This window comes from Dromaius novaehollandiae, chromosome 1 (assembly GCF_036370855.1).
Source record: "Dromaius novaehollandiae isolate bDroNov1 chromosome 1, bDroNov1.hap1, whole genome shotgun sequence".
Classification (NCBI taxonomy): domain Eukaryota; kingdom Metazoa; phylum Chordata; class Aves; order Casuariiformes; family Dromaiidae; genus Dromaius; species Dromaius novaehollandiae.
This window is the reverse complement of record NC_088098.1, coordinates 77,180,486-77,193,444: the sequence shown is the minus strand read 5'-3', so window position 1 is coordinate 77,193,444 and position 12,959 is coordinate 77,180,486. Positions and strand designations below refer to the sequence as shown.

The following is a 12,959-nucleotide window of genomic DNA, read 5'->3' as shown; positions in this document are numbered from 1 at the left end:
AAACAGACCTCCTATCATCATAACCTTTTCAAAGCAAGAAATGGTCAGCACTGTGAACTAATCAGCTAGATCTTCCCTTCACTTGTGACTTCAACCTAGTTTAAATCTGTGTCTTGAAAGTATGACTTTCAAACCGGGATCTGAGAACACTGAGGGATTCACAGCTTGAAAGCCAACTCATCAGGTGTGGCTTTTGAAGGGGCTTGTTGGGAGTCATCTTCCATCAGCACAGGAAAAGCACAGACAGTGCTCAGCATGAGAAGGTAACAGCACAAGAGCATCAGTGAAAAGGGCGGAGGGAGAAGAATGTGGTAACTTCTCCCTGCTGGTCTGAAACCAAAATACAGAAAGTCTTCTGTCCCATAGGCAGCAGCCTTTACGATGCCAGGAGTCTAAATGGCAGTGGAAAATCTTAGGTCTTAATGCTTTCCCGTCATAATCCAAGTGTCTTTCCATCCTCAACAGAAGGAATTTACCCCTTGGGCTATGCCTTTAGAGACAGATGTTATTCCCAGACTCTAACAATAAAGGCTTATTGGAATAAAATTACTTTTATTCATAACCTCCCTTCTCAGGGCTTTAACAAGGGCCTTCACCAGTGTTTCATTTTCACAGTAATATCAAGTGTTTGAGGCTACTGCAACAATTTCCCATTCACTGGACAAATGTACACATCCCTACTAAAATCTGGGTAGGCAGATTCACTGACATATACTTAACTTCACATGAACAAATTTACTGAAGAAAACTCACCAAGAATCCATGGATACCACCTCAGACTTGAAGTCCTTGCTGGAAGTACTCTGAGAAGGTAGCACCATAAACTTGGCTTGTCTCCCCATGCATCTGTTCTTCACCTCTGCGGATAACTTAGTTCATAATACAGATCCTTGCTGTTATCTGCTGTTATATGATGTTAAGAAAAAAAACAGTAGTATTCTGTTTTACCTGTTTCTCAAAGTTGCAAACTATCCCAGGATGCTGTATGTTTCCATTTGGATGACCATGCAGTCCCACTCCCCTTCCACTTACAGGTCTCCAAATAAGATACATAGTGAAATATCCATTTTGCCTAGATTTAATGGATGAAGCAGAACAGCCAGCACCTTGAGCCACTGACAAATAAGCACTCAAAAAGTCTTATCAGAAATGTTCTTGATGTAGCCTGAATCTCTGGCATTTGCCTGAGGCAAATTTTAAATACAATAGAAATGATCTTGGAACAAAGTGCCTCTATTTGCCTTCAAAACCTAGCCTTCCTATGGTGAAAGACCTCTAGCAACCATGCTCAGACAGAGCACAAACTAGAGCCAGGTAGGCTCTTGGCTCTGCATGCTGAATGTAGGTCCAGGAATACAGTGTTCTCCTCAAAGAAAGGTCCTCCTCAACACTAAGGCAACAGGATTATAAAATATATTGTGGGGAAAATCAAGCTGAAGTGTTTCAGAGACAGTCCTTCAAGGTAGTGAAACTGTCAAGTATTTGATGTCTCAGGAGAAGGGAATGGTATTCCTCAGCTGGCTAAAATGTTTTATGAAGAAAACACTTAGCGAAAATGTTTGCCAGAGCTGAATTTTTTTTCACAGGTGAACTTCAGTCCTGAGCAATTTTTTTTCTAGTTTCAGCCAAAAACATCTCTGCCAGTTTATGAAAAAACAAATGTGCAAACATGTAAAGAATCTTCAGGGCATGTTTTTTTGCTACCTAAAAAACCTGACACAAAGATTATCTTGACCCAGTTATCAGCTGTTCCTAGTATGTATTATAAGGCAGAGGATGGAAGTTAGGAATCACTGTTTGGATTCTGCAGATTAATTATTCAGGTTCCACTCAGCGTCTAGTCTCTCAATCACGAGAAAGATGAAGGAAATTTTCTGTATTCTGTTCTGCCTTCAAACAGATACTAGAACTGCATTAGGCATGCTGTGCTGCCAGGCACAAAGATGATTGTACTAGTCAGTTTCTGTTGTCTTGACAATACATCTGAAATCAATAATGAGGTTTAGACAAAACTTGTACTATGTTTTGTTTGTTTGTTCATTTTTTAATAAAGGGAAAATCTTTGGCTGGAAATGAAAATAGTACCATTGACATCTTTTTTCCTCACTCCCTCTGTTATGGTTCAACATCTGTAGTTGTGTTTATATATAGGAAAGTCAACTCTGATAAAACATGAGCTCAATGACAGTGACAACTTGATAATCTTGAGCTCTGTGTGACTTTTACCCGAGACAAACATGACTTTGTCTTAGTTGATCTTTGCTGTAGTATTGAGGACTGCTTAAAGAAATGGTGATGCAATCAAAGCCTTGTGTTTCTGATGGGTTAAGGAGACGCTTTGTGTCATCATCTGCATATCTACTTTCTCTGAAGACATTGACCCTGGTCAGGTTGCTTAAGTTCAAGATTCATTTGGATTTCTCACTTACTGGGATTGGCATAATCTGCAGCTGGTTCATAATATACTGACCCGGATGTTTAGGAATCTCAATGCTGGCAGCTATATCTGTTCTCTGCTTTTCAGGGCTTAATTGCACATCTCTTCAAGCAGGACGCTTTTTGCTCTATGGAGATGCATTTTATTGGGAGAGTGGTTTGGTCAAATAGAAATGTTTCCAGGAATCAACATTTTTACCTTTTTGTCCACAAATCCTCTCCTAGAGAGGAAGATAAGTTTGAACAACAGGCCTATTTGCCTGCTTGTATTTGTCTGTATTGGTCACTGTCCTCCTCATCTTCAGGCAAACCATGGCCTGATGCCAGATGAGAATCAAGGTCACCCTAAGTCTCAACAGCTACAGAACACATTCAAATGCGTTTCCACAGTGTCATCAGTAAAGAAAAAGACTTCAAGTACCTGTTGACTGAGGGCATGTGTCAACTGTAGAGATAAATATCTTAGCTATAACCATTATTGCTCACTTGTCATATACAATTTCTGATTGCTGTTGCAGAAGCGTAAAGCACTAACTGTGCTGATCTTCTAAATCTAATAATTTGAGTCTCAAAATTTTGGATTAAATTCATGTTTTATTTGTAGCAGAAAAGCTCAGTAGCTTCTCATTTAAAAGTAAAATAATTTAACTAGAAGCTAGAAAAATATTCTAAAGAACTCTTAATGGAATTTCTGTGTGAGGAAGTGGGCATGTAAGCTTAAAGTGAGTGTTCACTCTAACTGAGCTTTAAAGTACATGGTTGAAGATCTTATGGTTTTAACTTTCCAGAAAGTGTAATCAGTTGGTTTACAGCATTTCTAGAAAGTTCATATTAAGAGTTTTCTTGTGTATGCTTATGAACTGCTACAATCCCAGTTTTGTAAATGCTCTGAGAATATCTGTTGCTCAAAACTCTTATAGTATTGAATATATGAAACAATGGCCACTTTGGATGACTTTTTATAGGTGTAACTTAGACTTGTTACTAACAACAAATTACTACCTGACCTAAGATACCTTCATATTCAATGTTTAGCAATTAAGTATTCAAAGCAAGCGTGTAATTTGAAATAGAATGTGAACAGTCACACAAAAAAATTGTTTCTTTTTTTGACCTGGAATGTACAACGTAATAAAAAACAATTGAGAGTTTCAGGTAGAAATAGTTTAGTTTTGATTTAATTCGGTTATTTGCTAAGATCTTTTTTCTGAATTTGTTTTGAGTTTTAGGACAAAAATATTGTAATTATTCCCTCTACTGATAAGATTTACTTTAATTTTCAGTGTTTTTCCAGACAATAGAGAATAAGTAGATTGGTAACAATGTTGTACTTCTTGAATCCATAATTAACTACTAGTGAATGGGAAATTGTTTTACAAGGATTCAGTTGTATGAATCAAAACTGCATTAGGCCAGCAAATAATTTTGTGGTATATTTCACTGTACTTGCACTAATTAGTTTTTGTGTTCTTGTGAGTCAAAACTGACAACTATTCCGGTGATGTTTCCAATTTTACTGTCACTGCAATTTGTATGCTTTGAACATTAACAGTCATTAAAAATAAAAACATTTTCAGACTGGTTTATTTTCTTTAATAGTTACACTAAAACTCTACTTCCTTTTTAAAATAAACATTTTTACTATAATGGCAGTTCTCAATCCTATAATGGAAAGTAACTCTATATATTTATATTACATGATATGTTCCCTATGTGTAATTCTAAGAGTTTGTATGTGCTATGCGCTCTCCCTGTAGAGCTAACAAGCTGCCAAATTACATTTCACTGGCTGTTAATTGTTTCATTTTAAGGTCAAGTTCTTCTTGTCCTGTAAAAAAATAAAATAAATAAATAAAAAAGCAGTGGAGAGAAGGATTGCTTTCAAAGCTATTTTTGTCTTATATTTTCTCTGAATATTCTTACTGTACACTTTATTCTCCAGAATTACTGAACTAACAATCGAATATATGTTTTGCTTGCCTTAAAAAGTCGGATACATTAGAACTAGTGATCTGAATTTAGTCAAGGGCAGCTGGTCTCTGAACCTATGCAAGCTGTAGATGACATCTCCAGCTCTGAAAACACATGTTCAAAATATCTGTGGGCAGGGTGATCTTCTCGGATAAGTGAAAAGAACTTGACTGAGATTTCAGCAAAGAGAAAATGAAATATCTGTCAAAGCTGAAATGAGTCAGAACACTTTGTTGTAGAATATTGAGAAAGGGTGTTTTCTTGCTGTCCTTTGAATGTGATTTGTCTTGATAGATCCTTTCCTAAAGGTGTCCATCTATGGTTGTCCTCAACTGCTCGTGGCAGCATTTGGGTCTGATGTGTCCTAGCAAAGTAGCTCACTGCTGGCAATAGATGTTGGCAGCTGATTCTGTGCTGTTTCAACTCTCGAGCATTAATGGCATATGTGAGCGACTGACAGAAGTGGTGCTGCTCTCCAGTGTGCTGTGACTGTGCATGTTTGCCTGGTCAAAGTTTTTAATGCAAGACTGCGTGGTATTGAGCTAGGAGGCCTGCAAAGAAGGATACACAGGAGGAGAAGAGAAAGTTTCTTCTGCAAACGCTTTTGAGGGTCCTTGTAGAAAATAAGCAACTTCACTGGCTCTGAAGATTATGATTCAGGAATTTCTTGTTGATCGCAAGGTTGATTTTTGTCCAGAGGGGCTGAGCTGGCAATAGAGATGTGTTTAAAAAGAATCAGTCTCAAGAGCAAATTTGTGCTAGGCAATGTCTGAGGAGGTGAGGCACCTGCTGCCCTCTGTGAAGAAGCGTAACCTCAAGGGCTGAGATGTCCTTAAGAAAAGTAGGTGCTTTGCATCTCTGCTGGAGAAATGTTCTTTCTCCTACTGATGTCACTTACTGAAACAACCCTGCTGTCATGGTCCTGCTGTTGCTGCCGTGTGGCACAGTTAACAGCCAAGCTGTAGCCTCTGTGCAATTCACTCCTTGGGTTTCTCTGGACGCTCTCCACCACCACCACCTAACCAGGAAACTCCATTTTATGATTTCTTGGCCCAGTCTTAGCCATTAGTACTATCCATAACAACCAGATTCTTTTGACTGAGTTGGAATGCCTGCCCTTCTATCTTTAGAAAGTTTTCATAAGAAAAAAAGATGTTACTAACTCTTTTCAGGAAAAAGCCCCAAAGATAACAAGTGTTAAAACAAAGATGTCAACATTCACTTTTATATCTGCATAAGAACCTACGAAGGGCAATCTCACTGAGATATGTGAATAGGTCCTGTATCTTAGAGTCATCCAAAAAAAAAAAAAAATCTCCCATCTCTTGAGAGTGAGGAATCCTTTTAGTGTTCAGTATAGGCTGCCCTCTTCCCAGAGTTCCTTGTCTTTTGGGTCTTCTGGTCAAAGCTAGTTTTGTAGCAAGATGGAGAGCAAAAGGCCTTAGAGGTAAATCTTGTTGTGACAAGTGGAGGTTCTAAGGGCTGGGTTACACATAGCCATGGAAGAAGGTATCAGGCTGTCAGAGTTGTACGTACTCCTGAACTGCCATTCCCTTTCTCTTGAGAAAGGCAGGTCAGATGGATGCATACAAGCGGTTGGACCATGTACCTAGCCATACAGTAAATATTCATGTTACAGGCCAGTATGTGATATGACTAAATGATGGTGGAATGACTCCAGCTCACTTATAGCTAGCTGTATTTAGTACTATTTCAAAAAAATATCATCTGATTTTTTTTTTTTTTTTTTGAGCAAATTTTAATCTTACTGTTCTGAAATGCAAATGAAAACAGCTTCCTCTGACTTTCTATTGTGGGTCATTCCCATGCGGAAAAATGAAAAAAATGCTGGGTAAAATATACCCAGAAATCTAGAAGTTAAAACTGTTATATTAGTAGCTCTTCCTTCTTGCTTTGCTCCATGTTTTCATGGTTTTAGTTTATCATTAATGCTTTTGTCATTTATAATAGCACAATCAGTAGACATTAAAAAAAAAATCCAGTGAATTTGTTTAGATTAAATTGGCATGGAAAATCCTTTCTTAGTGCTTTCAAAAGGGACTAAACTGGGCACAATGGAAGTAACAGCTCGCTATCTGACTGGGTAGAATAAGTGGTGCTAACAGTGTATGCTTCTCTACTATGCTTCATTAATCTCTGGTTCTCTTCTGACAGGTCATATCTGAGCACGAGGAGGTATTTGAGCCTCCATGTGCAATTGGTCCCTGGCCGCTTTCTGAATCTATCAACAAACTTATTTGTTAATTAATGCCAAGCATGCACAGGCTCAGTGGTATGGACATTTGCTCACTATATGAATGATCTAGGCCAATATGTTTTATTAAAAATAAATAAATAAAAGCAATGTTTTTGTACTGAATGTACTTTTTTGAAGTAGCTTTATATTTACGATATGTAGAAAACAAATTTTGTTATTTTATTGTATGAATATGTTGCATCCTTCATGTTTGCTAGGTCTTACAAGGATGTTCAGGCAGTCAGGTAGGTTACAGCATCTTCATATGCATTCAGAAGTGTTTTCTGTTGTTTTCCCTCTGCATGTTTTCCAGTGTTACGTACCTTTGTGATTTTGAATTATGTGCTGGCACTCCTTTGCATCTCTGTGCTGTCCCACTAGGCATGTAGTGAGTGATTATGGTTCCACAGGGTGGGGTAAGTCAGTACATAATTTGGCCTGCAGGCTTATCTAAACAGAAGAATGTACAACAAATAAATTCAGCATTAGTGCATTTTGAGTGCTGATTGTTTTAAACCGGTTATGCAGGATGCTAGATGTTGAGGTTTATCTAAAACACTTGTAGCAGATCATGTTACTAAGTACAGCAGCAGTGGTGTATGGCATTTTTTGCATATACTTATGCAATATGTTTGCAGCAAATGTGGACTTACTCTTGCTACTCAGCTTACTTCTTGAGTTGCTCTTTTATTTCTGTTCTGCTATATGACTGCTGTTTGATTCAGTTTAGCCTGATTCTGCAGGTCTTCTGTGAGCAAAATTGAGTTCGGAGAGAACATACAAGAACTGCAATATCAGTTGTATTGCTCATGACGGTAAATTTAGATGCCTAAAATTAGGTACCTAAAATGGCTTGGTTTTTAATGGTACTGAGTACCTGCAGCTCTGAGTTGTGTTTGGGACAATCTCAGTATTTTCGCATTTGCAGATGGCTTACATCTGAGAACCTAGTATGGATTCAGAATCTTAGCTTCAAATGCCCAGATTTGAACATTTTGATGGAAAAGTCAATGAACTAAGAATGGCTATATCTTATTTAGTCTTGTACTGACTGACTATTTCCTGATGCTTTAGTTCCACAATAATAAAGAAGTAAAGCTCTTGTATATAATTTTCATAAAGAAGTGATTCAGTCTCTGCTAGTAATGTGTTTTGCCAGATTCTTCCAATATGACCGCTCAGTTGAGCTTGAACACTATTTGGCTGCTGAGACATAATAGCAAATTGAAGACTTTTTTCTTTCTTTCTTTTTTTTTCTTAGTAGAGCCCAGTGTTATTAGAGGAAATGCTTTAACAGGATAACTTCTGATCTGAAAACTAGTAAGTAGTTAACTGGCAATGGCAGCATTTAGGTTAGACTGATCCAACCTACCTTATGTGTCAACGCAAGATATGTGCATTTACAAGCTTAATGCAGGTGTCTGAGGCTGGGTTGACAGAATCACTTTTCAGAGATTTCCCTTTTTCTCTCTCTCTTCATAGACTACAAAGAAAGCAGAAGTTCCTGGTTTAGAGTGTCATAGAGTGTGAACGAACAAAAATTAAGAGTCTTTTTTCCGACACCCTCCCCCTCCCCCCGGCCATGTCATTTCATCCATAGAGTATTCTGTGCGGGCACATTCTTTTAAAGTGATAATTGCTGTGGGAATAAATTAATCAAACAATGAAATGCACTGTTGAAGAGTGCAAAGCTGATTTCTTTTCAAACGCATGTGGGATTTAGGAACTCAAGCCTTATTGAACGTTTGTGTCATATCAGAAAATTGTTCTTGGGTACCTTAAAAAAAATCACTTGATCTCATTGTAAAGAAACTGGTAAACTTGCTTTGTTTCACATTGTTGAACATGTAGTTTGATCCACAGATAAAGTTAGCTCTTTAATATTTCATTTGAATTGATTTCCAAAGTAAAGTTTTATTAAAGCCTATAAAGTGTGGACTCGTTGTCGTAATTTTGATGATGTGCCAGATCCAACTGAATTCAATGAGAAGAAAAATAGGGGATGTGGGGAGCTGTGTAGGTTTTCTTTGCTTTGTTTTTTAATCTGCCAGTGGTTTAGGACAAATGGAAAAAAACTGCATTTTATTTCTATTACAGCTGTGTAAATGTAAATCAAGAAGCTAGGTATGGATTGGTGCTAAAGCCTACTGTTTATGTTGTTGGTTCTCGCTGTTCTTACTAAGTTCTTGCTAAGCATATAACAGTGGTAAAAAATATGTACATCACATGGTATAAAATGCTATCTTGTTACTTTTCTTTCCCACCTAATTTCATTTCAGAGTTATTTCATATAGATTAGCTTTTTGAGCACTAATATAAAGCCTTTTTCCTAAGAAAAAAAGAAAAACAGAAATTGGTAAAAGTAATTTAAAAATAAAAGCAGCATTGAAGGAATAGACTGGAATTTACTTTTGGTTTCTTAAATCCCTTTTTGATAATACTCTGTTAAACAAACAAACAAACAAAACCTCAAATGAATACAACTCTCTCCCCCACCCTTGCTTTCGTCTAGTAGATAAAGAGACCTTATCCTCAACACTGCTCTCTGAATGTTAATCTTTTTACCGCTTTGGTTGAACAGTGGTTTAGCTTACGCTTTGCTTCCCACCTGCGGACTTTCAGCAAGTATAATATTCTGTGGGAATGGCATGAATTATCTTTAAATTTGCTTTGCTTTTTTTTTTTTTTTTTTTTTTTTTTTTTTTTGGTGAATATGAAAAAGAACCTCCTAATAGACAATAAGTTGGAGGTTTTTGCAGTAGGTGAATTGATGAGAGAGCAGGTTTCTGAAGAGACCAGCCTTTCTCCCCATCTCCCTGTGCCCCATACTTTATCTGAAAACAGAATAGTGCAAGGTCTTCGTGGTTATTGTATCCTGGTTAAGTAGGCAACAGTGCCCACTTATAAGGATGACCATGGCTCTGGGTCACATTTGGGTGTTTATTATATGTATTCACCATTTTAGAAATTGACACTAAAGAGAAAAATACAGAGGTTTATGAAATTTAGGTTTCCTTTGGCTGTTTCATTTTCTGAGTTGTTGCTTTGTTTCATGGAGCGCTATGTCTATGGCATTCAGTGGTGCACCAGATGCCGCTCTGTATTTTCTACTTCCTGCTCATGCTCAGAAGATGCTCAGAAAAATATTTAGAGGAAAGGGCATGACACTTGTGTTTACTGTTGATATTAATGTCTGGAATCATGGACAGGAAAATGTCGAAGTATTAAAGTGTTAACATTTTAAAGTGAGGGTCATACAGAACTTAATGAGTGGTAAAAGTATAGAGAGACTTAGCATTAAATAGATATTATTATTAGGGTTACAAGGATAAAACCTGAATTGCCCTGTGGTGGCTTAATACTTCACAAACCACTAATCTGAACTGACTCCAGTGTGAGTCAGGTGGCTCTGAGAGAGAACAATGACGAGTGTGCGAGGAGTAAGAAATCTTATAATATTACGATCCAAATGTTATGAACCTCAGACCTGTGCTTTCTGCTTGACACTGGTGCTCAAGGACAGCACTTCTAGGAAAAGCTCTTCTTTCTGTTAGTATCTGTGTATGCTAATGGCAGGTTTTTGAGATAAATCTAGTCTGTAGCCAAACTGGCAAAAATAGTTGCAAAGTTTGCAAAAATAGCAAAGTCTGCTCCAAATAAGAAAATTAGCATTCTTTCCCCCTACATAAAGGGGAAACAGAAGTTTGGCATGCTTGTGTGGGTAACCAAGCACCAGCTGAGGCTGTTAAGCACAAGATTATATTCTCCGTTTCTGCAAGGCCAGTGGTCAGTGAAGCAGGGCTTCCTCGCACAACTGGGGGTAACACAAATGGGAATAGTGAGAAGGTGAGAGTTTCACAGTAGCTTTAATATCTACCCTACATTAGAAATGAGGTAAAATCCCCAACTTAACTGAGTCCTACCATTGCCTTTTCAGCTGTCCAATGCGTAATATGAGTTAGTAGGAACAAAAATGTTTTCCTCTTAATTTTCTTATGCCTTACATGGGCATATAGTGACTTAACTCTGCCTTTGGCAGACTCTTTCAAGTTCTGCTGGGTTCCTGCAAGGAGAAATGTTCACTGAAGTTGAAGCCAAAACCTCTCCCAGTCTAAGTTTACAGATATGATCATAGGTGATGTTACCTCTCTGGAGATTGAAGAACCTTATTTCTAAATCCTTGTATGGTTCCAAAAGATATTTGAAATAATTTTTTGTCTTAAGACTGTGTCCAAAGATAAGGCTACATACTCCTTTATAGAAAAATATCACAAGTGCAGAGCTGACAGGTCTCACAATGTGAATGTGCTCCTCTAGAGAAACCAAAACATTTCAGTAATGCTGGAAGTGTACAGAAGTTCATGTTCCCAGTTTCAGAAAGCCTTGCTTTTCCCTGGAAACATAGTTTAGAGTAATTATGATTACATCCAGCAGTTGTAAATCAAATAGTTTGGGAATTTTTGATCCTTCAGCAGTGTTCGGTTGTGCCATTTTAGTTATATTCCACAGACTTCATTTTCACGCTTTGCCATATATGTTATAGCTCTTCCAACAGTAAGCTCTGATGCTGAATGCTTTAGTGTTTAGTTTGAATGTAGTCCAGCTAAAGTGATGCTGCAGAACTAACTTGGGACTTCAGTAACTTAATTTTCTAGGAAGCAATCTTTCTCATTTCTGTTGTGTGGGGTTTTTTTCCCTTTTCCCCATCACAGCATATGCATGGAAGTGACACTATGTAGTATTTCATTTATTTTACTTATGATGCTTATTTTTAGTGATTCCACCCTCCAGAAACATTTATCTTTTTTTCCTCCCTTGAATTGTACATGTACCATCATATGCATTTTCCAAGTTAGACTCTGCCAGAAGAGTCTTCAAGAATGATTAAAATTAAAATAGAATAGAGAACATTATTAGAAACTGTTAGGATTGCTAATAGCCATGACAAATTTGCTATTTCAGATCATAGCAATTTAAGCTAGTTTTACTTCATGATTTTTGAATTAAATATAGTAAAGACTTTTTAATGGAGCGATTGTTTATGAATATTGATGCAATTGAACTCAGAAAGACGCACATACTTCCCATTTATAGTGGAAGAAGTCAGCTCTGTACTTGATAGAAATGGGCACCAGAGTTGGTGCTGTTTGAAACATGTCTTTTTCATCAGTTACTGGGCTAGCTGCACTTCTGCCTGTTTTGCAGTCTGAGTGAACTCCTTCATATGTTGGCCATTGTCTTCCTTCCTAGTCTGTATTGAAATTTCTAGATATAGTGAATATCTGCTTAAACTGGGGGCAGCCCTCAAGAAGAAAAGCCTGTGTGCTTGACATTTACATATGAATTTATATTTTTGTATGGAATATATGTTATAAGCATCAATTTCACTGATTCTGACAAAAAAGAAAGCCATGTCCCATATTAGAACCACTTCTTTAATCTAATGCAGAATATCACAGGCAAGAGAAAGCACTTACATATGTTGCCTTCCTAATGTGTTATGCCCTCTTTGAATTATTTGTGCAGTAAAAAGACGTGTGGAAGGGAACCCTCATGAAATGTCAGGGGCCAACAGTTTCATCGATGACATTGACCTTGTATCAGAAGAGTCACCACTGCCAGCTGTATCTGATGTGGCACAGTAAGTGAAATAATAGCTTTTTACGCAATAATATAAATGTCTGTTAATGGTAAGGAAGACTCATCTCTGAATAAGAGTAGTATCCTTTGAGTACACCTGAAGCTATTACATGCTTGATCTTATGTAATTGTATGTGAACATTTCTATGGGCTTCAAGTTGGGTTTTTAAGTTCAATGGAGGTCATCTGCCATTTGGAAGGAGAATTGTTCTGTGATGGGTGGCTTGCAATTTTGACATGTGTGTCTTGTTTTACATTTTGTGGCAGATAAAATGGTTCCTGAGATTGCATTTCATAGGTAGATTTATACTTTGCAGAGTTCTGAATCAGTCGGATCTTTAAAGGTCTCCTAATATGTGTAATATTGAATGAAACGGTCATGTATAAATACAGAAAGGCTACACTAAGTGTAATGTTTTGACAAAGAAGGCATTCTTGTAAGGAAATGATATGCCAAAAATTTGAAAGTAGAATTCTTAAAGAGGTACTGCTGCTGTCTGTATTGACCAGAATAGAACATCCACATTATTGCGAGTTCACTGCAGTTGTTGAATGATCTCTCATGTTGCTTGTCTTGGGTTTGGCAAATGCCTATGATGGTATTCCTTGAAAGAAGTGGGTTATGCATGCAGGATGCCTCTATATTATTGTCTTA

General features: G+C 37.4%; 1 protein-coding gene across 1 annotated transcript in view; it reads left to right on the top strand.

Annotated features, from left to right (window-relative positions):
* The window catches only part of LOC112984511 (potassium voltage-gated channel subfamily KQT member 1-like), a 498,975-nt gene that overhangs the window by 87,591 nt on the left and 398,425 nt on the right, over positions 1-12,959 (top strand). Inside the window, exon 11 of the mRNA XM_064517311.1 lies at positions 12,191-12,305. Within this exon, the coding sequence (XP_064373381.1) occupies positions 12,191-12,305 (115 nt within the window). The remainder of the gene's footprint in view (positions 1-12,190; positions 12,306-12,959) is intronic.